Here is a 27,677-nt window from a genome sequence, read left to right on the forward strand (position 1 = left end):
GAAACTCCATCTCAAAAATGCAACAATAATAAGGAAAAGGAAAGAGCATTTGTTAATGGTTTGGGCAACAGGGTATGATACTGTTCTTGAAAAAGAGGATGCTATTTGAAGAATGGGTTCAGCAGGAAGAGCAAGTGCTATGTTCTCTTTTGCACAGGTCATAATTGACAAATATAAGACATTTGAGGGTGACTGTCTACTGGTGGTTACCTATAAATAAGGATTTAGTGTTTATGTGTGAGGTCAGTAGAAATAGAAATTTTTAAAAATCAAAATGAAAAATGGATTAATGGGTATGGGTGAAACTACCCAGAGAGTATATACAGAGGGCTCAGGCCTATACCCTGGAGGAACTAATGCTTAAGAAATGAGTACACTAATAGTTAATAATTAATGAACAAATAAACAAGAAGTGACCAGAGACGGGCAGGAGGAGACAGAGACGTACAGCCCCATCATGACACAGAAGAATGTGAAGCATAAGTCAGTAGCATCCAGTGTGACAGAGAGGACAGACACTGACAATTAATCAGTTGTTGGTACTTTAGTGAGAGCAGTTTGTGACCAAAACCAGATGAATATGAATTAAGAAATTATTGGGAGGCAAACAAGACCTCGATGTAGGCTGTTCTTTTTCAGGAGCTTGCCTGTAAATAGGGCATAAAAGGTAGACTTTCAAGTTGTTTTTAAATTGAAGATATTTGCACAAGTTCAAATGCCTAAGGGAAACAGAGTGACTGAAGGAACAAGGTCCCCTGCAGAGGGAGGAGAGGAAGTGGGATCTATAAGGAGCTGAGGCAAAGAAGTCTTGGGAGGCATTTTAATGGCCCCTATTTTTTCTGTGAAATAGAGAGCAAATTCATCAGCTGAAATGTTTCAGCACAGAGCTGGGCATATGGTATTTGCTTAACAGATGTTTATTTAATTATTGGTGGAAGTATATGATATTTGGATTTGGAATGAGCATAGGAGGTCCAGAGGCAAGAGTGAGTTGGGCAGCGGGTCTACACTGATGCCAGGGGTCCACATTGCAAGATCCTGACTTATCTAGTTCAGTCTGGGCATGCGGAATTTTTAAAGTCTCTAAGTGATTCTCATTGTAGTCAAGAGTGAATCACTGGTCCAGGGGCCGGGTGTGGTGGCTCACGCCTGTAATCCCAGCACTTTGGGAGGCCAAGGCAAGTGAATCACCTGAGGCCAGGAGTTTGAGACCAGCCTGGCCAACATGGTGAAACCCTGTCTCTACTAAAAATACAAAAATTAGCTGGGCGTGGTGGCGCACGCCTGTAGTCCCAGCTGCTTGGGAGGCTGAGGCAGGAGAATCACTTGTATCCAGGAGACGAAGATTGCAGTGAGATGAGATCATGCCACTGCACTCCAGCCTGGGTGACAGAGTGAGACTCTGTCTCAAAAAAAAAAAAAAAAAGGAGTGAATCACTGGTCTAAAGGTAAACTTGAAACATGCTTACAGTAAGAAAAGGCTACTTTTTAATGAGCTAACAGATGTGGTGTAGGGAAGAAATTGTTGCCTATAATAATGTAAAATAGGATTTAATCACATTTTATCTCTTTTTCATTTCCCTCGAATTATCAAATTCTGTTTATGTAAAACAGAGAGCAAAAGACAAATAATTACAAAGAGATTGAGAGTAATAACAAAACATTGTGTAATATAGCAGACATTAACAATGAAAATTTCCCATCTCTCTGCGTAACTATATGGCCATTGAGAGAACATATAAAAAGGAAATACAAATAACTTTCACTTAGTGCCAATCACATGCCAAGCATTGGATTTCCTTCCTTCATGTGTTGTCTCATTTAACCTTCTCAACAACCCATTTTACAGATTTCTAAACTAAGACTCAGAAAGTAGCTTCATTTGTAAACAAGAGGAAGGGCAGGGTCCTGGAGTTTCAGAAGACTTGGAGAAGAGTTGGGAAGCCCAGGATTAGGGGAATTCACTAGTTTCTCCCTCTCAGTAGATAAAAGCCTTAGGAAGTAATCAGAGGATAGAAATATGACTTCCATTTGCAGATGTAAATATTTAAAGTACTGTACATTTGTTTAACACCTGCTACACAATTCACCCTCTGTTGACTTTGACATTTCATTATTTTAGAATGACCTTTGCCCTGTAGCATAACACAAATCCATTAGAAGGAATGGTGACAGAAACTCAAAAGGGTTGTGTGAAGATCATGATGGTTTTTATACCCCTGTGCCTCTGCTTTCGATCAATTTTTCTCTTCTATCCAAGTAACATGGTTATCCAAGCCAGATAAAAGCAGAGAAAATGGCTCTTCCCTCTCATTTTTGCTAGCATGTCAAAATAATAAATAGGTTAATCACAGTAGTCATTTCGACTTAGGACATCTTAGGCACACACTGCCCTTTGGGAGTGCAGAAGCATTCCCAGGTTACTATTGAAGTTCCAGCTCTTAGCCAGAAAAGAAAATCTACTTTTCCCTTTTTCCTTTACTTGTGTGAAGTCAATGTTCTAGGAAGTATTGAACCTGTCTGAGAAGAAACACTGCAAGGCAGCTCTGCAACTTACAGCCTGGCAGCAAGCTTTTAAAAAATGCACCAGGCAATCTAGAGTAAGCTTTTATTGTAATAAAAGACCAGGTGGAAGATGAATAGTCACCACCATTGATTTTTACACCACCAGAGAACTGTGTCATGTGTGTAGAGTGTATGTGTCACTGTCATTTGAAATTGAGTCTGTGGCTGCTGCCACTATTGTCTCCCATGGCAACCTACCATCATCCTAGGACCTCCATCAATAGGCGTTGAGGTCTGGTGGGCAGAAGACTGGGCAGAGACCTAGAGTTTAGTCATTGATCTCCCACATACCCTGGTTCCAACATCTGCAGTGAAGAGATATCATCAATTCCTCCCGCTCTACCCCCTTGTTGATGTGACAAAGGATCTAACATATTAGGCAAAACCAAGGCTTCTATTGCATTCTATGTTTGGCTAATTTATTTCTTAATTGGTTAAGAGTGAAATAATTAGAAGCAGTTAGGTATTCATTTATTGAATCTCTTTGGTCTGCATGCAGCCTGTGCTAAGGAGTAAATAAATAAAGATATGACAAGGTCAGAAATTTGTTCCTTACATCTAATCAAGATCCTGGAGTTGGAAGTAGGTCATTACCCTTCCTGTGAAACTTCCATTTATGCATTTGCTATGCACACAAGGATCCGAAGTCCTCTCATCCTTTCTTTCAGCATATATTTGTTGTTGAAAATATGTATTTGCTATGCATTAGATGTTGTTCTGGTCACTAGAACTGTAAAAGACAATTTTTAGTACCTAGCTTCAAAGTGCTCAATGCCACCATGTATAAAAGGCAGGTATAGAGATAATCAAGTATTGTGGAAGCTGAGAGGAAGAAGCTCTTAGCAATTGTCCAAATCCATGGTAAAATTTAAAAAGAGGTATTTGAGATTAATCCATTACATGACAACTCATGTGTATTAGTTCATTTTCATGCTGCTAATACAGTCATACCTGAGACGGGGTAATTTATAAAGAAAAAGGGGTTTAATAGACTTACAGTTCCACATGGCTGGAGAGACCTCACCATCATGGCAGAAGGTGAAAGGCACATCTAACATAGTAGCAGGCAAGAGAGAATGGAGAACCTAGTGAAAAGGAAAATCCTGTATAAAGCCATCAGATCTCGTGAGACTTATTCACTATCACAAGAACGGTATGGTGGAAACTGCCCCCATGATTCAGTTATCTCCCACTGGGTCCCACCCACAACATGTGGGAATTATGGGAGCTACAACTCAAAATAAGATTTTGGAGGGGACACAGCCAGACCACATCAACTTGTTACTTTAGGAAGATCCTAATGTGACACACATGAAAACAGGAGAATCAGGTGGTTAGATAACTGGTGTGTAATATGAAAAGGGAGTGTATTAGGGTTCTCTAGAGGGAAAGAACTAATAGGATAGATGTACATATGAAGGGGAGTTTATTAAGTATTAAACTCACATGATCACAAGTTCCCACAATAAGCCATCTGCAAGCTGAGGAGCAAAGCAGCCAGTTCGAGTCCCAAAGCTGAAGAACTTGGAGTCTGATGTCTGAAGGCAGGAAGCATCCAGCATGGGAGAAAGATGTAGACTGGGAGGCTAAGCCAGTCTAGTCTTTTCACATTCTTCTGCCTGCTTTTATTCTGGCCACATTGGCTGCTGATTAGATTGTGCCCACCCAGATTAAGGGTGGGTCGGCCTTTCCCAGTCCACTGACTCACATGTTAATCTCTTTTGGCAACACCCTCACGGACACACCCAGGATCAATACTTTGCATCCTTCAATCCAATCCAGTTGACACTCAGTATTAACCATCACAGGGAGAAAGGTGAAAGCGAGAAGGGAGAGAAAGCAAGAAGTGTAAAGGGTAAGGTAAGTGGGCAAAACATGCAGAGAAGGAAAACTGAGGAGCAGGAAGTGATTGGACAAAATAGTATGGGGCCAAATTACAAGAAAAGGGCTGTCAGAACATACACAGGTTGCTTAATGTGAGCCACATATGATTTTGTAAATTAGATTTGTATAAGTATATGCCATCCACATACATGATTTATATTATCAATTTGTTTTGTTGGCATTATTCCCAAGGATGCTGAAGAACATATCAGCAGAATTGGAAAGACAGTTTCTAGGCAATAGTCACTCCTTTTCATCATAAATCTGCACTGGAGCCCAACTGTCTTCTCTAAACCAGGACATGGATATTCAGCTGCTCACTGGATGTTTCCACTAGGTGTCTAACCTATTATTCTTTTCCCTTGGAATTTGACCTCTTATCACCTGCGGTTGTTATACTTTTCCCTGTCTCCTTGTTTTTTCGTTTATCTTTTCTTTTTTATTTTTATTTTTTTGTTTTTTGTTTGTTTGTTTGTTTGTTGAGACGGAGCCTTGCTCTGTCACCCAGGCTGGAGTGCAGTGGCGCGATCTCAGCTCACTGAAAGCTCCGCCTTCTGGATTCATGCCATTCTCCTGCCTCAGCCTCCCGAGTAGCTGGGACTACATTTGCCCGCCACCACGTCTGGCTAATTTTTTGTATTTTTAGTAGAGACGGGGTTTCACCGTGTTAGCCAGGATGGTCTTGATCTCCTGACCTCTTGATCCGCCTGCCTCGGCCTCCCAAAGTGCTGGGATTACAGGTGTGAGCCACTGCGCCCGGCCGTCTCCCTGTTTTTTCTTACTGCTGTTCTCCTTGTCTAATATTCCAACTTACACTCTTCCCCACCCTCCCTCAGTCTTTCTTCTCTGCTTAACTGACTTCTAGCAATTCTAGCAAACTTCAAAAACCCAGCCCCAGTTATCTCTGCTCCCCTTTCCCTGCCCGGACTGACTTAAATGCTCTTCCTTCAAGATTTCATTGCGCTTGGTACATGTTTCCTATTTAGCCCTCATCACATTGAATGATAATTGCAAGTATGGCTTGTCTGTCTTTCCTGAAGTCTGGTATCAAGTACAGAGTCCTATGTCTCACAGGTACTCAGCATATGTTGGCTGATCAAATGAGTGAGTACAGAAAATGATAATGCACTTTGAACTGTCAATGAAGTCAAGAGTTGAGAATATTTAGTTCTGCTGAGTCTTGCATTGATCTTCAACGGCTTAGTCATTCAAAAGTTATACTAACATGAAGGGTTAAGTGTCTGACCCATACATTTTTAATCCCAAAGGTGCTATTATGAGCATTATATTTTTTATAATGTTTTAAATCTTCTAAATTTTTTACACTATGATGATGTTATTAGTTAGCTTTGGCTTTTAAAAATAATGACTTTTAAAGCCCCCTTCTTCTCACCAACAACAAAAATGGAAGTCCAGATCCAGTCTTCTTGTGGTCTAGGTGTACGGGCCAGTGGTGCAGCAGATGACTTAGGAGAAATGGGGAAGAGACTGATTGTCCAGTCAATATAATTTTGTAATAAAGTTTAGAACGCATTGGTTTCTGAGACGCTGGGTTTGGTTTATTGATATGGAAATGGTAAACTATGAGGGTTAGCTTGGAAGTGTATGGAATAGTGTTAGTAAATACGTACAGTCTAATGCAAGTTTAGAAGAACAAGTATATTTTTTCTGGGTCAAAATGTTTTAAATATTCTTAAGACTTACACATAACAAATATATGTGAAGGAAAAGAGATGGATATATAATATGCAAGCAGTAGACACATCTTTCTGCCAAGAGTCAGAATGGGTTTATTCAATAAAGAACCACTAGCCTTTCTCAGAATAGTCTAGTATCAGTATAGTTGTTAGTCTTGGGGTTCTGACCCAATTCCAACTAAGTAATTTTATTCTGCCTGCTTAAATTTCCCTACCATTACCACTCGACACAGAATTCTTCTTCATTTCTTGCCCCATCTGAAGTGTGACTCCGTCCTGAAAAACAGCTTCATACACCACTCTAAAGGTGACTGCTTTGCTGTGATGAGTGAGGCAATTTTGTTATGTTAAGTGCTTTGGGGAAAAAAGCACTTATAGTGCTCCAGTAGAAACGCAAGCTAATATTACTCAATGAGCCTTCCTTTCAGCTGTTGTGCAGTGTGGCATTTTCAAAATGAAGAGGCCTTCCCCCATTGCAGTTTATTTATGTGATATATTCAGAATGGACCTATTTCCTAAAGACATCTGGGAATATGTGTAGGAGAAATATGAAAGAAACAAAAATTAAACACAGATGAAGTTAAACAGCTAACAGTGGAGAGGCTAGTGGGGTTGCTAAACTGCAACTTCAAACCTAGATCTGAAATTCTGAATGATTAAGAAGAACGGAAAATAATTACACAAGGATCTTCCAGCACATCTGCCACCTTGCTAAGGTCTAAATTGCAAATGATGTTAGTAGTTCCAAGAGGTACTTAGGGTAGGCAAATGTGTCCATACTAACTACAGAATTCAGAGCTTCATAGACTTTAGAATAAGCAATTTTTGCAAATTTATTGAATATTTACGTGCAGCATTTAAAAGACAGCCACATTTTTGAAAAGTGTAGCAGCCAACACATTGAATATACCTAGATATAATTCCTTTCTAGAACACATCAGCATGCTTTTTCTTTAAAATTAATCCCTTTCATTGTCTTTTAGTAGCCCCAAATTATCTATTCCCTTTCTTAGAATAATCTTTTAGCCTGTTTTTAAGGTACCTGTTTGCTTTGAAAAAGTGGTATTATTGATCTTTAAATACTCAAAGGTGTCTTAAGGTTAATTCAAGAGTATTAGCAAAAATAACCTTACCTAAGTCTCTTGAAAGCAGGTGAGGACACAGATAGGAAGGCACTGTAAATCAATTGGTGGAGTGTTGACTCTATCATCAAATAGTAGATATTCTGATTTTTTTTCTATTTCGTTCCTAAGTGAGGAGACATTTTCTCCATCCTTTCGTCTGAAAATCTTGCATAGGTACATAAAGAAAATAAGAGGAAATCTTTCAGAAGAACATCAAAGCCTGTGGCATGGGATGCTTTATTTGACAAAGACAACAAAGATTTCCCTCACTGAAGAACATCTCTCATATTTCATGACTCTTATTATAATGTCGTGACAAATTCTGGAAGCATTTCCTGGCCTTTCACGTTGCCTTTTGAGTATGGACATTTCAACATATTTATTAGTGTTTAGAAGCAGAGATGTTAATGGTTGAAAGCTTGGATGCCAGGGGCTCATGGGCTGGGAGGGCATCCAATTCTGTTCTCAGTACAGAACCTCTCACTCCATTAAGCTTGTTTTGTTTTTATTTTTTTCAAAATGAGGCTAAGAATAACATCGACCTCTTAGAATCAAGATTAAATGAGATACTGCATGTACCACTTCCTGCAGGTACATAGGAAGTGGATGTTAACAGGTGGCCCCTCAACAACTGAGCCACACATTTGCTTTTGAATCTGGATAATGACTATGTGATGAGCCTATATATATCTATACCTTCGTCTTTTATTATTGTCTCCTCAAAATGTCTGTAATCATTAACACAATGCCATGCACAGCTAGATAATGCTGTCCCCATGGTTAAAGTCCTGCTTCACTGGCATTGTGGTTTCAGGATGGATTCATGGGACTGTGACCCATTTTCCTGTGATATTGATGTCTTCCTATTCGTTCTTGAAAGCCTCCCTTTTACACCAATTTTTCTTTGCTTTAACATTATTTTGAGAGGAAACAGTCTTAAGAATGAAGCTAAAAGTAAAGGTCAAGTATTTTTATGGCAGGGCACAAATCTCTGCAAGTCCTTCTGTCTTTTTAATCAGCTGCTCCGGTGCACATCGTCCCAACCCACACAGCTTGTGTTTGCTTCCGTGGGCTGCATCCCTATAGCTTTTCTTTGTCTCGACCACCCGCGTCTTTCACTCTGACACTGAACACCTGTGTCCACTTTTGTCCCCAACCTGAGCCTGAGTCTGGGATCAGTTTGCCTCTGCCCACTTTCTCTTTGGTCTATCTGGATACCTGCCCAATACTCCTGACCTGATTGACCCCAGGTGCTTTACTGCGCTCCCTCCTAGTTGAACAAACTAGTCATAGATTCATATGATTTAGGTAGTAGAAAGTCTATCAGATATCTACAAATTTAAGCATTTAATTTTACAGATGGGAATTCGTGAGCTCAATGTCAGATGTTGATGTTGTGGTACAGGCAGGACTAGAGCCTGTGTCTCCATCTTATGTAATTAAACCCCTTTATGATTGCATGGGGGAAACAAATGATCTGTTTTAAAACCTAAAAGTTTAAATCTACAGATAGAATGTCTGCTTGAATGTCTGTTTTTCTTTTGTTATTATTATTATTATTATTATTATTATACTTTAAGTTTTAGGGTACATGTGCACAATGTGCAGATTAGTTACATATATATACATGTGCCATGCTGGTGTGCCGCACCCATTAACTCGTCATTTAGCATTAGGTATATCTCCTAATGCTATCCCTCCCCCCTCCCCCCACCCCACAACTGTCCCCAGAGTGTGATGTTCCTCTTCCTGTGTCCATGTGTTCTCATTGTTCAATTCCCATCTATGAGTGAGAACATGCGGTGTTTGGTTTTTTGTCCTTGCAATAGTTTACTGAGAATGATGATTTCCAATTTCATCCATGTCCCCACAAAGGACATGAACTCATCATTTTTTATGGCTGCATAGTATTCCATGGTGTGTATGTGCCACATTTTCTTAATCCAGTCTATCATTGTTGGACATTTGGGTTGGTTCCTAGTCTTTGCTATTGTGAATAGTGCCACAATAAACATACGTGTGCATGTGTCTTTATAGCAGCATGATTTGTAGTCCTTTGGGTATATACCCAGTAATGGGATGGCTGGGTCAAATGGTATTTCTAGTTCTAGATCCCTGAGGAATCGCCACACTGACTTCCACAATGGTTGAACTAGTTTACACTCCCACCAACAGTGTAAAAGTGTTCCTATTTCTCCACATCCTCTGTTTTTCAAGTATAGGAAATATATTACATTGTGGAATCAGAGCTATATTTTTTGCCTTCATTTATCTCTCTATAAGAATTCTATACTTAAGTGTATGTTTGAATTTTTATGTTTATTAATAAAATGTGTTTACTATACTTTGTTCTTAAATGAATAAATAACTGTCAATTTAAAGAAATCTATCTTAAGTAGATAATCAGAAATAGGGACAAATCTGAGATAAGGAGTATATTTTATAATAGTGCAAAATCAGGTAAGAATCTAAAAAGCCAACAATAAGACAATTGTTACAGAGGTCATAGTGCATTGCTGACAGGGAATATCATGCAGCCAGTAAAGAGGATGCTTTCATAGAATAATGAGGGGAATATCTAACTATATGCTATTGAATTGAAAACAAAGGGTAAACATTGCATACATAGCCTGATCCTAATATTGTGCCTATTAGAGTTAACATCTGAAAGAAAGTATCACAAAATATTCTAATTATCTCTGTCTTGGTTAGTTATAGATGATTTTTATTCTCCTCCTTGTCTTCTTTTTCCAAATTGTGTGTAACAAACACATACAAAGAAAACATTTGAAGTTTTAAAAATCTAATGAAAATGTAGTTATGTCTTTCTGAAAAACAAATAAAGTTACTTTTCACTTTGTCGCCAGGGGGAAATGTTCTTTCTCCAATCCTATGCATCTTCTAAGACCAGAATATACCACTGCATTCTCAAAATCAACAAGGCTACTTTTCCATGGGAAGCTCTGAAAGAGTCCAAACACTAAGAGAAGTGTCAGAAAGACAAAGTATGGGCCCACAGCTTTCAAGATGAGGGCTGCTGGCTGCAGTTCCCAGGGGCACTTGTTTGTTTAATGCAGCCTTATAAAGTTACCAGAGACAGAGAAGTATAATTTTTTTTTTTTTTCTGAGGTGGAGTCTTGCTCTGTCGCCCAGGCTGGAGTGCAGTGGCGCAATCTTGGCTTACTGCAAGCTCCAGCCTCCCAGGTTCATGCCATTCTCCTGCCTTAGCCTCCCGAGTAGCTGGTACTACAGGTGCCCGCCACCACGCCCAGCTAATTTTTTGTATTTTTTAGTAGAGACAGGGTTTCACCATGTTAGCCAGGATGGTCTTGATCTCCTGACCTTGTGATCTGCCCGTCTCGGCCTCCCAAAACGCTGGGATTACAGGCATGAGCCACCACGCCTGGCCACAGAGAAGTATAATTTTAATTCCCTGGAGCAGACGGTGATTCCTTTGCCTCACTCTTGTTAAATACACACACACACACACACACACACACTCCATCATGCCCACTTCTCTGAGACTTCTGCAGGTCTCCTTGACTAGAATGACAAGTCCAGGCAAATTCACTAATGTTATTTTTCACCTGTCCTGAATAGGACCTTCCCTAGCCCTTTACAACCTTGAGCCTTGCGCAAGTTATTTCCCTTCTAGGGTCTTAGTTTCCCCAGCCATTAAAGAGGATAATAGTAGTTCCTACTTCATTGTAGTGTTGGGAAGATAAAACTAATCTCAGTGCTCTAAAGTGATTAGAACAGTACCAAGCCCATTGAAAATACTACATGACAAAAGATGTGTCTCTCTCATCTTCTGCTTCTCTCTCCATCCCCCTCACTTTCTCTCTTTCTCTGTCTCCCCCTCCCTTTTTCTCTCCCTCCTTCCTCATCTGGAAAGTGATCTTTATCTTCACCATGCCGCGTTTTGAAGATAACTTTAAACAAGATGCAAAGGTAAAAGAAATAACAAAAGTCATCTTGCCATTTCATGGGGTAAATCAGAGATGAGATGAAGTCATTCACTTCCTAAAATGAGTTTTTTCATTTTTTAAAACAATCCACCTTTTTCTTTGGGTCTGCTGACCCATGATTACAGGACATATTGTGGTTGTTTTGTTTTTGTTTGTTTGTTTTGTTTTTCATTTTGGTTTACCTGGCACTGAGCAATAAAATAATAAAAAATATATATCTTTTTAATAATACCAGTATGCGCAGAAGTAGGAGAAAAGGGCTCCCAGTGCTTACTGAATTGCTCACTAATCACACTGTTTGAATTCAATGGAGAATTCCACAACACTCCTGACTTTTCATTTATTTATTTTTTATTGGTTCTGGGAGAGGTTTGTGATTCATTCCATGTAGGTTGCAAGCCCTTGTACTACAGGAACAAATGGTCTCTGGGGCAATTTGGTTTATTAACTTTTAGGGCAAAGGAGGAGAAATAGAAGAATTGCTTAACTGCAATATGCTGGTGAAAAGTTTAGACTTTTGTAGCTCAATGACACTGAGATATTTTAGCTGGTCCTGTTTCTTTTTATTTTCTTTTCTTTTCTTTTTTTTTTTTTTTTTTTTTTTGAGACAGAGTCTCACTCTGTTGCCCAGGCTGGAGTGCAGTGGTGCCATCTCAGCTCACTGCAAGCTCCGCCTCCCAGGTTCATGCCATTCTCCTGCCTCAGCCTCCCGAGTAGCTGGGACCACAGGCGCCCGCCACCACGCCTGGCTAATTTTTTGTATTTTTAGTAGAGACGGGGTTTCACCGCATTATCCAGGATGGTCTCGATTTCCTGACCTCGTGATCCACCTGCCTCGGCCTCCCAAAGTGCTGGGATTACAGGCATGAGACACCACGCCTGGCCCTGGTCCTGTTTCTTGATGATAGATGTACTGATTGTAGAGAAGGAGACAGCGTCATGGAGTAGAAAGATACGTGGCTGAAAGACAGAGACTCAGGCCATGGTCACAGCTCTGCCACACATGCCCAGCCACATCACCAGGCTCCTTGTGTCCCTGGGACTCAGTGTCCTTCTTCACACATGAAGAGGTGAACTGGACACAGCCCCCTCTCAGTAAGGTTTTGTCATTTCAGGGATGATGATAAGTCATATCTTCCGTACAAACTTTATGGGGAAATAAAAGGAACTCTCCCATCCATAAAGAAATAACAATCTTAATACAATAATAAGCATTTATTGGGCTGCCTGCCTGGCATTGCATTTAACCCCCACAGTGAAGTAGGAACAGTCTCCCTGATAGCAGAGATGAACCCCAGAACTAACAAAGGTTAAGTAAGTTGCCCTAGGTCACAGAGCCTGTGGCTGGTGGCACCAAGCCTCAAGGCCTGACGCACATCCTATGATCATGCCTGTCTCCATGCTGTCTCTCTGGGGGAGCAGAAAGACCATCTAAGCTGTTAAGGATTCAAAGTAACTCAATTGAAATGTGCAAGTTAATAAAGAGGAAGGAGCAATGTGAATGCTTTTATAGCTTTGTGAAGGATAGTTCAGGATCACAGTGCCCATGTGGTAAGAACAGAGTTACTACGAGAGACTTAAAGAGAAGCTTAATTGGAGCAAAGAAAGAAAGAAGAAACTCTGAGATAGGACAAAAAATGCTTTGTCTCTATCATCTATGCTTTCTCCTTCAATATTCTCTTGTAAAATGGTGAAGCACTTGGAATTTAGTAAGTAAATAAGATACTGGGTAAGCATGTTGATGCTATTTGTGCAATTTAGGCACTTGGTATACCAGATGGAGTGAGAGCAGATACTAGGGCTACTGCTCCAGGAGCTGCTGTTTACATTTAATGAGTTGCTTTGGGTTGGTCCAAATTAATCCACTAGCTACGAAAATGCTGTAGGAGGCACTAGAAACATACACAGAGTTCTTCTCTCAGAAAGATCTTTAAGAACTCTTTACCCCTTAAATTCTGTGACTCGTCTTTAAGGCAAGGAATGATAGGTTGATGTGAATTATTTGAACATTCCAAGCTATGAGTGATATAAAAACTTATTCCTATGAAGAATCAGCAATAAAAATTTAAATAAAGAGTTATGGTTGGTAGTATATACTTTGATGTCCATCAAATTCATGATTTACAAGGCCTACTCTTCCTGGCTTATGATGTAACTAAACATCTCAAAGATATAATATAGCAATGAGATGATGCTTACATGAATATATTATGTTTTTATGAAATACAATGCATCATTCTCCTAAAAAGAAGCCAATGTCAGAAGATGAATCCTGTAGATTCTAATTTCTGCACTGTGTGAGGACTACTGGTGAATTCTGTTCCACCACAATTTGCATTTTCTTCTGCAGTGTTGTAGCAAAATAAGTCTCTTTGTTTGCACTGGTTTCAGAATTAATTTAGTTTGTATATTTGTTCTCTCCTCCTCTTCCTGGATTTGGTTTCAAAGTAAACAGTTGTTTTCATTAAATTCTCTTTTATTTGGCCTTAGTTCTTTGGTTACTGTCATTATTCTGGATGGCTGTCCCTGTTTTATTTTTGAATCTGATATCTGTACACTGTTTTAAATTGCATTTAATTGTTCACTTCCATTTTCTATTGTTTACCTCACTCTGGGTACTATGATTTCTGTAGCTACATCTGATTCCTGTCATGGTGTGATCTTTTTGTATGAACCTAAACACCATACAGGGTTGGCAGAATGAGAAAAAGAAAATCAACAATTTGATGTTTACTGAATGTGGACAAATTACAAGGAAGAAACAAAAATGACATTCATCACAGAGATTGTCTTGAAAGTTAATGACAAACTTAGAATCTTGAAAAGCAGCAGGAACTACCTTGTTTGGTAAAGCCAAAAATATCAACATCTTTTTTTTTTTTAGCTTAACCTAGAAATAACCTCTGACAGAAGCAAAAGCAGCCACACTTTTCAATTTCAAGCTAAAAGAACTAAAAAGTTATTTCTACCTAATAAAAAAGTACAATAAGATTCTGAATTCCCACAGAAACTCTTCGTCTACGTTATAACACATCAAAAACCACCAAGGGGCCATTTATCCTGTAGACCAGTGCTAATAAAGTTTTGTGGGCATTTGTGATGGTGTTCATGGCAGGAAAGTAGGAAGAGGGAGTTTTAGTGCAGAGGAGAAGGTAGCAAGTTAGTTTTTATAAACTTTCTGGAAGAAAATACAGAAAGATTTTTAAAAATTATTCCAATGATTCTTTTAACAAATGTTTAATAACACCTCTTAGGATCCAAGTATTGTTCTAGAGTTTGGAACTACAGCAATAACCAAAACAAACAAAATCCTTGCCGTTTTGAAAATTCCATGATACTTGGAAAAGAGGAACAATAACAAATATACATATAATAAGTCAGCAGATGATCATTGCTATGAAGAATCAAGCAATGGGAAGAGTGACTAGGAGTTGTAGGGTTGTTAGAGAAAGCTTTTCTGAGACAGGGCATTTGGGTAGAGACTTGAAGAAAATAAGAGAATGAGTTATGTCTACATCTAGAGGGAGAATATTCCAGGAAGAAGGCCCTGGAACAGTAGAGTATCTGGACTATATTTAATGAGGCCAGTGAGTGAAAATATAAATGATAATAGATTAGGTCATGGAGGTGAACTTAGAAAGGAGAAGACCTGTGTAAGTATGCACAAGACTGAAGGAATGTAAACAAATGATTGGTAAATTTAACTATAAAAATTCAAAAATTTCTGCACAGCAAAATCCACCATGAATGAAGAGAAAAGATAAAAAATAACTAAGGGAAAATATTGGTAATTCATGAAACAAAAGGGCTGGTTTTCTTGATTTTTTTAAAAAAGAAACTTTTTTATATCAAAATGAAAAAAAAAAAAATCCAACAGTAAAATAAATAGACAAAGAAGAGGAAGAGACAAACCACTGGAAACAAATAGCTTTTAAACATATTAAAAGATGTCCAACCTTCCCTATAATGAGGGAAATTCAGGGTAGACCCACACTGAGATGCCAATTTCTTACTCTATCAGATGGTCAAAGATCTAAACGTTTGATCTTAACATATCAACGTTTGAGACTTAAAGAATCAGATATTATCATGTATTGCTTGTGAGAATATAAACAAGTACAGCCTTTATGAAGAGAATTTTTGCAAAACTATCAACATTTTATAAGCCCATATCTTTGACCCAGCAGTTTCACTTCTAAGACTTTATCCAACAGATTTATCTGTACATGGGTTGAATTATGTACAAGGGTATTCACTGCAGCATTATTTGTAATAGCAGAAAACCCTAGGACATGTTGAGTAGTGAGAAGTGAATGAGAAGCCAAGAGTGGAGTCTGATTATCAATCTCTTTGTAAACTTGAATCCTTAGAAGTTCTTGATCAGGTAGAATGATAACAAGGCTGTGTTTAGAAAAATGTGTCGACATTGGTTTCAGGATGGATTGTGTGTTGGGGAGAGCTCCAAGTTCGATGTCGTTTAAAGAGTTCTGTTTGAGCTGAAAGGGGAGAATCCTTGTTTAGGGGGCAGAGGTGCCAGGGGTGATATTAGGCAAGGCTGGTGAGGTAGGTAGGGACCAGCGTATGAAGGGCCTTTCTCATTTTAATTTTTATTTTATTTTACTTTAAGTTTCGGGATACATGTACAGAACGTGCAGGTATGTTACATAGGTATACATGTGCCATGGTGGTTTGCTGCACCTATTGACTCATCCTCTAAGTTCCCACCCCTTGCCTCCCTTAACAGGCCCTGGTGTTTGTTGTTCCCCTTCCTGTGTCCATATATTCTCATTGTTCAACTCCCGCCTATGAGTGAAAACATGCAGAGTTTGGTTTTCTGCTCCTGTGTTAGTTTGCTGAGGATGATGGCTTCCAGTTTTATCCATGTCCCTGCAAAGGACATGATCTCGTTCCTTTTTATGACTGCATAGTATTCCAGGGTGTATATGTACCACATTTTCTTTATCCAGTCTATCACTGATGGGCATTTGGGTTGGTTCCATGTCTTTGCTATTGTAAATAGTGCTGCAATAAATGTACATGTGCATGTGTCTTTACAGTAGAATGACATATTCCTTTGGGTATATACCCAGTAATTGCATTTCTAAGTAAATTGGTATTTCTGGTTCTAGATCCTTGAGGAATTGCCATACTGTCTTCCAAAACAGTTGAACTAATTTACATTCCCACCACAGTGTAAAAGCCTTCCTATGTCGCCACAGCCTCGCCAGCATCTGTTGTTTCTTGACTTGTTAACAATTGTCATTCTGACTGGTGTCAGATGGTATCTCATTATGGTTTTGATTTGCATTTCTGTAATGATCAGTGATGTTGAGCTTTTTTTCATATGTTTCTTGGCCGCATAAATGTCTTTTGAAAAGTGTCTATTCATATCCTTTGCCAACTTTTTGATGGGGTTTTTTTTTTTCTTGTACATTTTTTTAAGTTCCTTGTAGGTTTTGGATATTAGACCTTTATCAGATGGGTAGATTGCAAAAATTTTCTCCCATTCTGTAGTTTGCTTGTTCACTCTGATGATAGTTTCTTTTGCTGTGCAGAAGCTCTTTAGTGTAATTAGATCCCATTTGTAAATTTTGGCTTTTGTTGCAATTGCTTTTGGCATTTTCATCATGAAGTCTTTGCCCATCCCTATGTCCTGAATAGTATTGCCTAGATTTTCTTTGGGGGGTTTTATAGTTTTGAGTCTTACATTTAAGTCTTTAATCCATCTTGAGTTAATTTTTGTATAAGGTGTAAGGAAGGGGTCCAGTTTCAGTTTTCTGCATGTGGCTAGCCAGTTTTTCCAGCACCGTTTATTCAATAAGAAATCCTTTCCCCATCATTTGTTTTTGTCAGGTTTGTCAAAGATCAGATGGTTGTAGATGTGTGGTGTTGTTTCTGAGGTCTCTGTTCTGTTCCATTGGTCTATATGTCTGTTTTGGTACCAGTACCATGCTGTTTTCATTACTGTCACCTTGTAGTATAGTTTGAACTCAGGTAGCATGATGCCTCCAGCTTTGTTCTTTGTCTTGGCTGTTCCTGTTCTTTGTCTTGGCTGTTCCTGTTCTTTGTCTTTGTTCTTTGTCTTGGATGGGTCTTTTTTGATTCCATATGTAATTTAAAGTAGTTTTTCCTAATTTTGTGAAGAATGTCAATGGCAGTTTGATGGGAATAGCAGTGAATCTATAAATTACTGTGGGCAGTATGGCCATTTTCATGATATTGGTTCTTCCTATCCATGAGGATGGAATGTTTTTCCATTTGTTTGTGTCCTATCTTATTTCCTTGAGCAGTGGTTTGTAGTTCTCCTTGATGAGGTCCTTCACATCCCTTGTTAGTTGTATTCCTAAGTATTTTATTCTCTTTGTAACAATTGTCAATGGGAGTTCATTTATGATTTGGCACTCTGCTTGTCTATTGTTGGTATAAAGGAATGTTTGTGATTTTTTCACATTGATTTTGTATCCTGAGACTTTTCTGAAGTTGCTTATCAGCTTAAGGAGTTTTTGGGCTGAGATGATGGGCTTTTCTAAATATAAAATCATGTCCTCTGCAAACAGAGGCAATTTGACTTCCTCTCTTTCTATTTGAGTATGCTTTATTTCTTTCTCCTGCCTAATTGCCCTGGCCAGAGCTTCCAATACTATGTTGAATATGAGTGATGAGAGAGGGCATCCTTGTCTTGTACCGGTTTTCAAAGGGAATGCTTCCAACTTTTGCCCATTCAATATGATATTGGCTATGGGTTTGTCATAAATAGCTCTTGTTATTTTGAGATATGTTCCATCAATACCTAGCTTATTGAGGGTTTTTAACATGAAGGGATGTTGAATTTTATCAAAGGCTTTTTCTACATTTATTGAGATAGTCATGTGGTTTTTGCCTTTGGTTCTATTTATGTGATGGATTACATATATTGATTTGTATATGTTGAGCCAGCCTTGCATCCCAGGGATGAAGCTGACTTGATTGTGGTGGATGTGTTTTTTGATGTGCTACTGAATTCAATTTGCCAGTATTTTATTGAGGATTTTCACATGGATGTTCATCAGGGATATTGGCCTGAAGTTTTCTTTTTTTGTTATATTTCTGCCAGATTTTGGTATCAGTATGATGCTGGCTTCATAAAATGAGTTAGGGAGGAGTCCCTCCTTTTCAATTGTTTGGAGTAGTTTCAGAAAGAATGGTACCAGATCCTCTTTGTACCTCTGGTAGAATTCGGCTGTTAATCTGTCTGGTCCTGGGCTTTTTTTGGTTGGTAGGCTATTAATTACTGCCTCAATTTCAGAACTTGTTATTGGTTTATTCAGGGATTCAACTTCTTCCTGGTTTAGTCTTGGGAGGGTGTATGTGTCCAGGAAGTTACCCATTTCTTATATATTTTCTAATTTATTTGCATAGAGGTGTTTATATTATTCTCTGATGGTAGTTTGTATTTCTGTGGGGTCAGTGGTGATATCCCCTTTATCATTTTTTATTGTGTCTATTTTATTCTTCTCTTTCCTTTTTTATTAGCCTCGCTAGCAGTCTATCTATTTTGTTGATCTTTTTTTTAAAAAAAAAAAAAAAAAAAAAAAAAAAAAAAAAAAAAAAAACAGCTCCTGGATTTGTTGATTTGTTGGAAGATTTTTTGTGTCTTTATCTCCTTCAATTCTGCCCTGATCTTAGTTATTTCTTGCCTTCTGCTAGCTTTTGGATTAGTTTGCTGTTGCTTCTCTAGTTCTTTTATTGTGATGTTAGGGTATCGATTTGAGATTAGAAAGCTAGAAAGGCTTTCTGATGTGGGCATTTAGTGCTATAAATTTCCCTCTTAACACTGCTTTAGGTGTGTCCCAGAGATTCTCGTATGCTGTCTCTTTATTCTATTGGTTTCAAAGAACTTCTTGATTTCTGCCTTAATTTCATTATTTACCCAGGAGTCATTCAGGAGCAGGTTGTTCCATTTTCATGTAATTGTGTGGTTTTGAGTGAGTTAGTTAACCCAGAGTTCTAATTTGATTGCACTGTGGTCTGAGAGACTGTTAATGATTTCAGTTCCTTTGCATTTGCTGAGGAGTGTTTTACTTCCAATTATGTGATCAGTTTTAGAGTAAGTGTCATGTGGCACTGAGCAGAATGTATACTCTGTTGATTTGGGGTGAAGAGTTCTGTAGATGTCTATTAGGTCCACTTGATCCAGAGCTGAGTTCAAGTCCTGAATATCCTTGTTAATTTTCTATCTCCTTGATCCATCTAATATTGACAGTGGGGTGTTAAAGTCTCCCACTATTATTGGGTGGGAGTCTAAGTCTCTTTGTAGGTCTCTAAGAACTTGTTTTATAAATCTGGGTGCTCCTTTATTAGGTGCATTTATATTTAGGATAGATAGCTCTTCTTGTTGAATTGATCCCTTTATCATTATGTAATGCCCTTCTTTGCCTTTTTTGATCTTTGTTGGTTTAAAGCCTGTTTTGTCAGAGACTGGGCCACAGATAATTTTTAAAATCAGAAACAAAAATGTTTTAATGCTCCAAAAATGGCTGGGACCTTCTGCCTGGGTAATTTCTAGTCCTAAGTTAGCCTTCTTTCTGGGTCATTCAGATCCTGGCTTATGTACTCCTCAGTCCCCTCTAGCTGTGCTCTCTTTCCAGCCTCTCCTGAAACACATTCCAGCCCAAGATCTCACAAGCATTTTAATTCACCAATTTGGATGAAAGCAAAGGACATGTGTATTCAGCGTGCCTGTCTCCAACACTCCACAGGAGACAGCAGTGCCCCTAATTACATTCATGCCATGGGCATTAATCAGCCTATATATAAACACTGCAGCCATGTTTTTCTTTTTCTTTTAATGAATAACTGGGTGCCAATGAGTGCATTTACCACAGTGCTTTTTAAATTGCTTGATTTTTAAAATTCTTTTGTATGCTTCTCAGTGGGGAAAATATCTTGGTTAAGCTAAAGCATACATGCAGCAGACCGGTAAGAGTAGGTGAGCATTGCTTCTAAAGAAAAGAGCAAAATTGGGTGCCATGGAATTCTGATACAACAATAAGGTAGATTTCATTTTTCAAAGAGTTGATCATAAATTTAGATGACTTAATGAGAACATTGAAATGACACATTATCATCTTAATTCAAATTTCCCCCAAAAGAAGGAAAGTCGTTTTTTATTTTTTTAATTTTAATATGCTTCATCTATGTCACTTCAAAAAGATTCTAAACTCCATGAAGGCAACACCATGGACAGCTTCTGTGCCCCTACCAATTTATAGTGACCCTCTTTGGCACATAATAAATAGTTATTAGATTAAGTTGAGCTTATTTGAATTGAGTTTTCAAGGTATTTTTCTACCTAGGAGAATCTTAAAAACATATCTTTTTTGTAAATTTTTTAAATTTTACGTTAAGTTCCAAGATACATGTGCAGAATATGCAGGTTTGTTATGTAGGTACACATGTGCCATGGTGGTTTGCTGCACCTATCAACCCATCGTCTAGGTTTTAAGCTCCACATGCATTAGGTATTTGTCCTAATGCTCTCCCTCCCCTTCCCTCTCACCCCGCAACAGGCTCCGGTATGTGTTGTTCTCCTCCCTGTGTCCATGTGTTCTCACTGAATATCATATCATTTTTTTAAAATGAGTTTCTCTTCTTGCTTTCTCTAAAACACTTTGAAAATCATTATCTTCTAGGTTAAAGTCAGTGGCATTCAGCAAAGCCATTTCTGATTTTATGTCTCTTTTTCTCAAGAAGCAAATTGAAAGTGTATGTATAATCATATTGAGTCACACTTAATATTTATATTCTAGGGGAAGGTAAACATTCAGGATTCTCCTTACCGAAAACAGCAGTAAGATCGTTTTTAATCCAGTGCCATCCAGACATAGCAGATAATGGCTAGCTCCCTGCGTCAAGAGACTTCACTCTTCATAAAGTCAATACTTGGACAAAAATCAGAATTGTTTCCTTCTTCCAAACCTACTCTGAATCTCTCTCACATCCCAAGGGAGACATGGTTCCTCAACTGAGGCTAGCTGGTGTGCCTTTGGTGTACCATAATGCCTTGTAGAAGTTAGAGCAAATTCTCTGTTCCCTTCTGGACAACACTTTATTTTTTCTTGACCATCCCAATGTTTGTAATCAGAGGGGACATCATAAATGCTAAATCTGTTAAATATTAATTGACTAGAATTCTGAACATTTAGGTCCTGTCAAACAAAAAGGGGAAATTATCTGAGTAGTTTATAAATATTGTCATTTGGCTGTTCCAGTTTGCTCTTACCACAAAATAAATTATCCTCAAATTTAGCAGGTTAAAATAATAATCCTGGAATTATAAATCATGGTACTGTGTGTATTAGTCCATTCTCATGCTTCTGTAAAGAACTGCTTGAGACTGGGTAATTCACAAAGGAAAGAGGTTTAATTGACTCACAGTTCTGCATGGCTGGGGAGGCCTCAGGAAACTTACAATCGTGGCAGAAGGGGAAGCAAACATGTCCTTCACATGGCAATGTAAGGAGAAGTATGAGCAAAGGGGAGGAAGAGCCCCTATAAAACCATCAGATCTCATGAGAACTCACTCACTGTCCTGAGAACAGCATGAGAACAGCATAACTGCCCTCATGATTCAATTATCTCCCACTAGGTCTCTCCCACAACACATGGAGTTTATGGGAACTACAATTCAAGATGAGATTTGGGTGGGGACACAGCCAAACCATATCACTGTGGACCAGAAATTCAGGCAAGGCTCAACTAGTCGATTCTTCTGCTCCATGTGGTGCTGACTGGGTTCACCAAGTGGTAATCAGCTGGCAGATGGTCTGGTCTGGAAGGTTCGAGATGGCTTTGCTCATATGTCTGGTACCTTGGCAAGGGCAGATGGAGATCTAGGCTCAACTGGGGCTGTCATCTGGAATCCCTACACATGCCCTCTCCAACACTGTGATCTCAGAATAGATTCTCGTCAGAGACAGAAAGTGGTCTCTTAAATACTAGCTCTGGAAACTGGCAGAGTGTCACTAACAACCATATGCTGTTAGTCATAGGAGTCACTGAGCCAATCCAGATTCACAGGACAGGACATAAACCCCATCTCTCCGTGAAAAGAGTGTCAAAGATATTGCAGTTATCTTTAATTGGCAAAGAAGCACATCATGAGAAAATAATGCAGCTTTGTATCTCTCACTAATGAACTCATCCATCAAAACGCAGCTATTATCAAAAGATTAATTTAACATACAAAAGAGCACCAGCTTTGCATCTTAAAGTCATCCATGTGCCTTTTCCTCCCTTATTCCTCATAGCAATTGCTGTCAATACTTCCACCAAAATATCTTACAAATTGGTCCTTTCCTTTCCCCTTACAGTGCCTGGAGGTGGTGACTTATAAAAGCTAAGCTTTGTTATGAGGTAATTTTGTGCTAGACATTGTACTAAATAACTTTACAAGTACGATTTTATTTCATTGTGCCTACCACCGCTGTGAGGTATATACTGTCATAATCTCCATGCATAGATTAAGAAAATGGGACTTTGTGAACTACATGACTTATACATTAACTCCCAGCCATTTAGTGGAGGAGTTTAGATTGAAACCTGGGCACCTGACTCCACAGTCTTCATTCCTAACCAGAAACTCCATGCTTATACAAGTAGAGGGCCTTGACCCAGAGGCGCGGCTTTACCTGCAATCCTGGCTCCTTGCCTTTGGTTGGGCACCTCTGGTGGAGCAGCTACATGCCCCCCACCAACCCTATACTAACATAGAGTCAGTGTCTCTCTGTGTGCATCCACACCTCATGCTGAGATATCAGTTATTTCTAATGTATCTAAATTTTATTCTCCAAACAAAAATTACCTACTGCTTTAGGGAGGCAACAGTCTTTTTAAGGAGAAACAAAACGGGCAACACAGGAGATGTAAGCAGAAAGGATCCGCTGATCATGAGCTGACATACTGTAACTGTCCTGGTTTAATTGGCAAGAGAAAACAGCTCCAAGAGCAGAGTTAAAAATAATGTTCCCAATATTTCAAAATATAAGTGGCACAGAGATAATTAAGACAGCCCAGGATGGCAGCCTCTGGAGTAAGTTATGCTATGTTGTGACTTAACTGGTTTCAGAGAAACTTACCAACTACTGCCTTGATGTCGCAAAGTTATTTTGTGTTTTCTTCACTTTGAGCTGAGAGAGAGGCTGAGGTGTCATGTCCTAAGGCATGGCTTTCCTTAGCCCCAAGGTGGGAAGGAGGTTCTCCTAAAACCCAGGGAGCTTGACTGATGACAGGCTTGCCTGGCAGGTGGGAAGCAAACCAGTCAAGCATAGATGCACGTGGCTGCTCAGTGGGCCATGCAGACCCTCTCTCCGCCTGGGGCCTGGGGTCAAAGAAGAGCCACCATTCACTTTGAGGCCTTTTCCAAGTCCCAGGGCTGACAGTTCTGACCTTCCACTGCTTTGTCACCTCATCATGTGTTTGAACTTGGCCTCTACAGGCAGTAGCTATGAACCTGACCTTTTACAGTGGCCTCAAAAAATATTGGAGAAGTTTTCTGAAAAGCTGCTTTTCCTTTCATGTCATGAATATTTAGAACAAAATGGGAAACCGGGGATGGGGGTTATTATATCATATGAATACATGTATGTTTGTTTTTTAAATTTTTTTCTACTTTTAGACATCATGTTATTTGTGTAGATTTCTCTGGCCTTCTATCAGGTAGCTTTTTTTTCACAAACAACTTTGTCATCAGAAAAATATAAGCCCAAAAATACACTATTTATGTCCTTTGTCAGTCTTCCTCCTATTCTTCACAAAAACCTATGTATCATTATAATCAGTGCATCCATGTTATTTTATCTAGATGTTTCACACACAATTTTATCTGAGCTTTTCTAAGAATTTGAATAATTTGTGTCTTTTTTAGTAAAAGGAATACAGTGTTTCAATGTATTTGCATACATTCACACTAATGATTTATCAACAGGTATTTTGATTAATAAGAACTACTGAAATTAATCAGTACAATAGTCATTAGTGTTCTTATTGTGGATAATTAAAAAAAAGCACATAACATGAAATCTACCCTCAGCAAATTTTTAAGTTTGCAAAAGATCTCACTAAGGATGATCCTGAAGTTTTGAGCCAGTGTATACTGGCTTTGGAGTCCTCAAAGGAGAATCTAATTTTATTTCATATTTTTATTTATATTTTGTTTTTAAAAAAATTAGTAATGGCATAAACCAGATAAGAAACAACATAAAGCAGCATATTCTGACTGGTGATCTACATTAAAAGAAAAATAAATAGGTGCCTATTTATATCAAAACTGTATTATCTTGGTTTATATAACAAAGCAAATGAATTGAGATAACAAATAGAAATACAGGAACCGGTAGTTTGGGCAAATGGGGCCGTTTAGTTTTATGTTTAATAGTGCTGAGTTATCAATAGGATTGCCTTTTCCCAAGGCCAGGAAGGCACCTGCTTAGGAGAGGGTTAACTTGAGCGGTTTTATTGTGGTTGGGGGAGATGAGTTTGCAGGCTTCAGAACCTACAAGCATAGTACCATGGTCAGAGTTCAACGTGGAACAGAAACATTGAAATCACCAAAGGGAAACTTCCTCACTTTATGGTACAAATCAAACACCTTCTCACATTACCTATAGAAGATAAGTTCTACTAGAGGAGAGAGTGTTTCAATTTCAACAAGAAGAGAACCTGCTAAGAGATTATTTCAACCCCATAACTTTAAACTGTGACTCTATGTTAAGTCCTTATGATCCAACCCTAAAACGTGTCCTTTTTCCCCCCAGCCACAGTAGCTTTCAGACTTTGAATATAGCTGATGACTTCAACAGAAAACTAAATCTTTCCAAGCAATACTGAGTTCATTTCAGTTCAGTATAATTTCATCAACTTTTTTGAGAGCTTATAATGTGATGGGTACCATAATAGGCCTTGAATATACAAAACCAAATCAGAGAAGCTCCCCTGTCCCCCAAAAGATGTCAAAGTGCAAATGCTGAAAGGAATGCTGAGTAGTGTGATCACATCCAGACAGATCTGTACATCTTGAGAGATCCAGAAATGCTTCACACAGGTAGATATGCTTCAACTGGGTCTTGACTTTTGTGCATCCAAATTCACAAATCAGCACTTCTTCCCTCATATTCTCAGTTTTCCCCAGACTCCAGAAGAAGACAGGTGAGACCTCCTTTTCTAAATGCAGCTGATCCCTGACCTAATACTGTTTTCACTTCATGTGGAATCATTAGATATATTTAACATTCTGCATTTGGACTAATTTTCTTATTTTCAGCCCTGGTTCTAGACATATAAAATAATTTTGAATCTTCAAACAAAATACAATCATCCTAAGATTCAGTCATCTATTTCATTTTGGACTATATGAAAGCAAATTTAAAAACGTGAATGCACCGTTATTTTTCATCCAGTTGTTTTAACAATGTTTAAACACAGGTTGGGAACCTGGAGCTCCCAGTTTGCAAATAAATCATGTTCCTGTATTTTAACAGATGCAATGCTCTTGGTGGCAGAGCGACTGGAGGGGCCATTCAACATTGAGTCGGTCATGGACCCGATAGATGTCAAGATTTCTGAAGCCATTATGAACATGCAAGAAAACAGCATGCAGGTGTCTGCAAAGGTATTTACATTAGTAATGTATCTGCCAATACATGTATGTTATACAGGTGCAGTAACCTAAAAACGAAGTAACTAGATATGTCGGCTGGGCTTATAAATTCTAATATGCTGTCAGTGAGCTTTTCCTGTTGAGCCACAAATTTGCTACTTCATTAAAAATGTCTAACAAAATGGCATTGAGAAGGAAAGCAATTTTTTAGCTTGCAGCTACTCAATCACGAAGAAATTATGGGCTGCCAAAAAGTTTCAGAGAGCCCCAAGTATGTTGACTAATCCCTCACATTTGTGAACAATTTGGGGGGAATTTTCTTTTTAATGTTTGAAATGTCTGAACACCCTCACCCTGTTCTCTGTCTAGCAACTTCTAATTATATCTTCGGCTGTGCAGACCAGGCACATGTTCTGTATTTTCCATTGTAAATAATTAAACATCCCATCTGACTTCCTTTTAAGACTATGGTGTAATTTTCATTAACAAATCTTAGGGGGAAAATGCTCCTTTGTATGAAGTCAAGCACACATGAAAAGAAAAAAAGTAGCACATTTTCATAAATCTTATGAGACAGAGCTCCTGGGCTTGCAGCTGTGCAACACAAATGCCAGGTGCACAATTTTTATTTGTCTCCACCCAGTTGAAGATAAACAGGACCCGCTTTAAGCAAAATTGAGAAGTTTGCAGTGGGTCTCCCACCTCTTCCTTCATCAACCTTTTTCTCCCATAGTGATGACTGCACAATGCCCTTCTGTTCTCTTGACTAGTCTCCCTTTCATGAAACACTAACCAAATCTGTATCAGTCCTTTAAACCCAGTGACTGAGTGATTGCATTTTAATTGAAAGTCATTTACACTAAAATATGTCAGGCAAAGAGTTGCATGATTAGCTTTCTTTAATTTTTAAAATCCTTTGTGAAAGAGATTTCAAATATAATCACAGAGGAGGGGACAGGTAGTAGGAAGACCTTGCAGAGCAGAAAAAAAGGAGCCATAGATTCCTACCAGGTCTCCTTGGCTAAGCATGATTCAAACTAGGTTTGGGCTTTTCAGGGTGAACTGGTAGGATGAAGGAGAAGAAAGAATCCGGCCTGGGGCCCTTTTTCTCCCTGGGAGATGGATGAGCTAGAGCTTCATAGGCCTTTTGGGGGTTTTAATGAGCTCAGAGTAGCCTGTATAATGGAGGATGCTCCAAATTACCATCACCTGTTGGGGAAATAGCACGTTTGGGGTTTCCATGAAAGGCCATTTTCTTTCTTTCCTGTGGAAAAAATAGCAATCATCCATTCCTCTCAAATCTATGCCTAGAAACAAATTAATGTTATTTTGGAAGGCACGGTATCCCGTTGGTGCTCAAGTAATCAGGTGCTAAGATTGCTAATGTTAAAAACGGTTCTAGAGACTAGGACAGGAGGAACACATGGATAAAATTATCTGCAGTTTGAGACTATCACAACTTCTTAGAAGTAGGTGTCTGTTTCCATTGGTGCGTGTGCATACATTTTCCAAGTCAAGTATTCTTTTCTACTCTTTTCATTCCATTCATTCATTCATTCGTCAAATATTTATTGGGAATCCATGTGGCAGACATGGCTTTGTACTGGGGATAGAAGTGAACAAGGCACTGTTCCTGCCCTCAGTAAGCTTACTTTCTAAAAGAAGAGACAGACACTGAACAGATCAGCAATTATATAAATTAATTAACATAACATAGCACCAGACAATAATAAGTAATAGGAAGAAGCTTCTCCTCCCCCAGGGCCTGGACATATTTGAACAAGAAGTTTCTATCACTTATTAT

The 27,677-nt window shown here is 38.7% G+C and overlaps 1 protein-coding gene across 1 annotated transcript in view; it reads left to right on the forward strand.

Moving 5' to 3' along the window:
* GPC6 (glypican 6) overlaps positions 1–27,677 on the forward strand; it is a 1,194,386-nt gene that overhangs the window by 1,054,384 nt on the left and 112,325 nt on the right. The window contains exon 5 of the mRNA XM_054445853.2: positions 25,755–25,885. Coding sequence (XP_054301828.1) covers positions 25,755–25,885 — 131 coding nt within the window. The remainder of the gene's footprint in view (positions 1–25,754; positions 25,886–27,677) is intronic.

This window comes from Pongo pygmaeus, chromosome 14 (assembly GCF_028885625.2).
Source record: "Pongo pygmaeus isolate AG05252 chromosome 14, NHGRI_mPonPyg2-v2.0_pri, whole genome shotgun sequence".
NCBI lineage: Eukaryota > Metazoa > Chordata > Mammalia > Primates > Hominidae > Pongo > Pongo pygmaeus.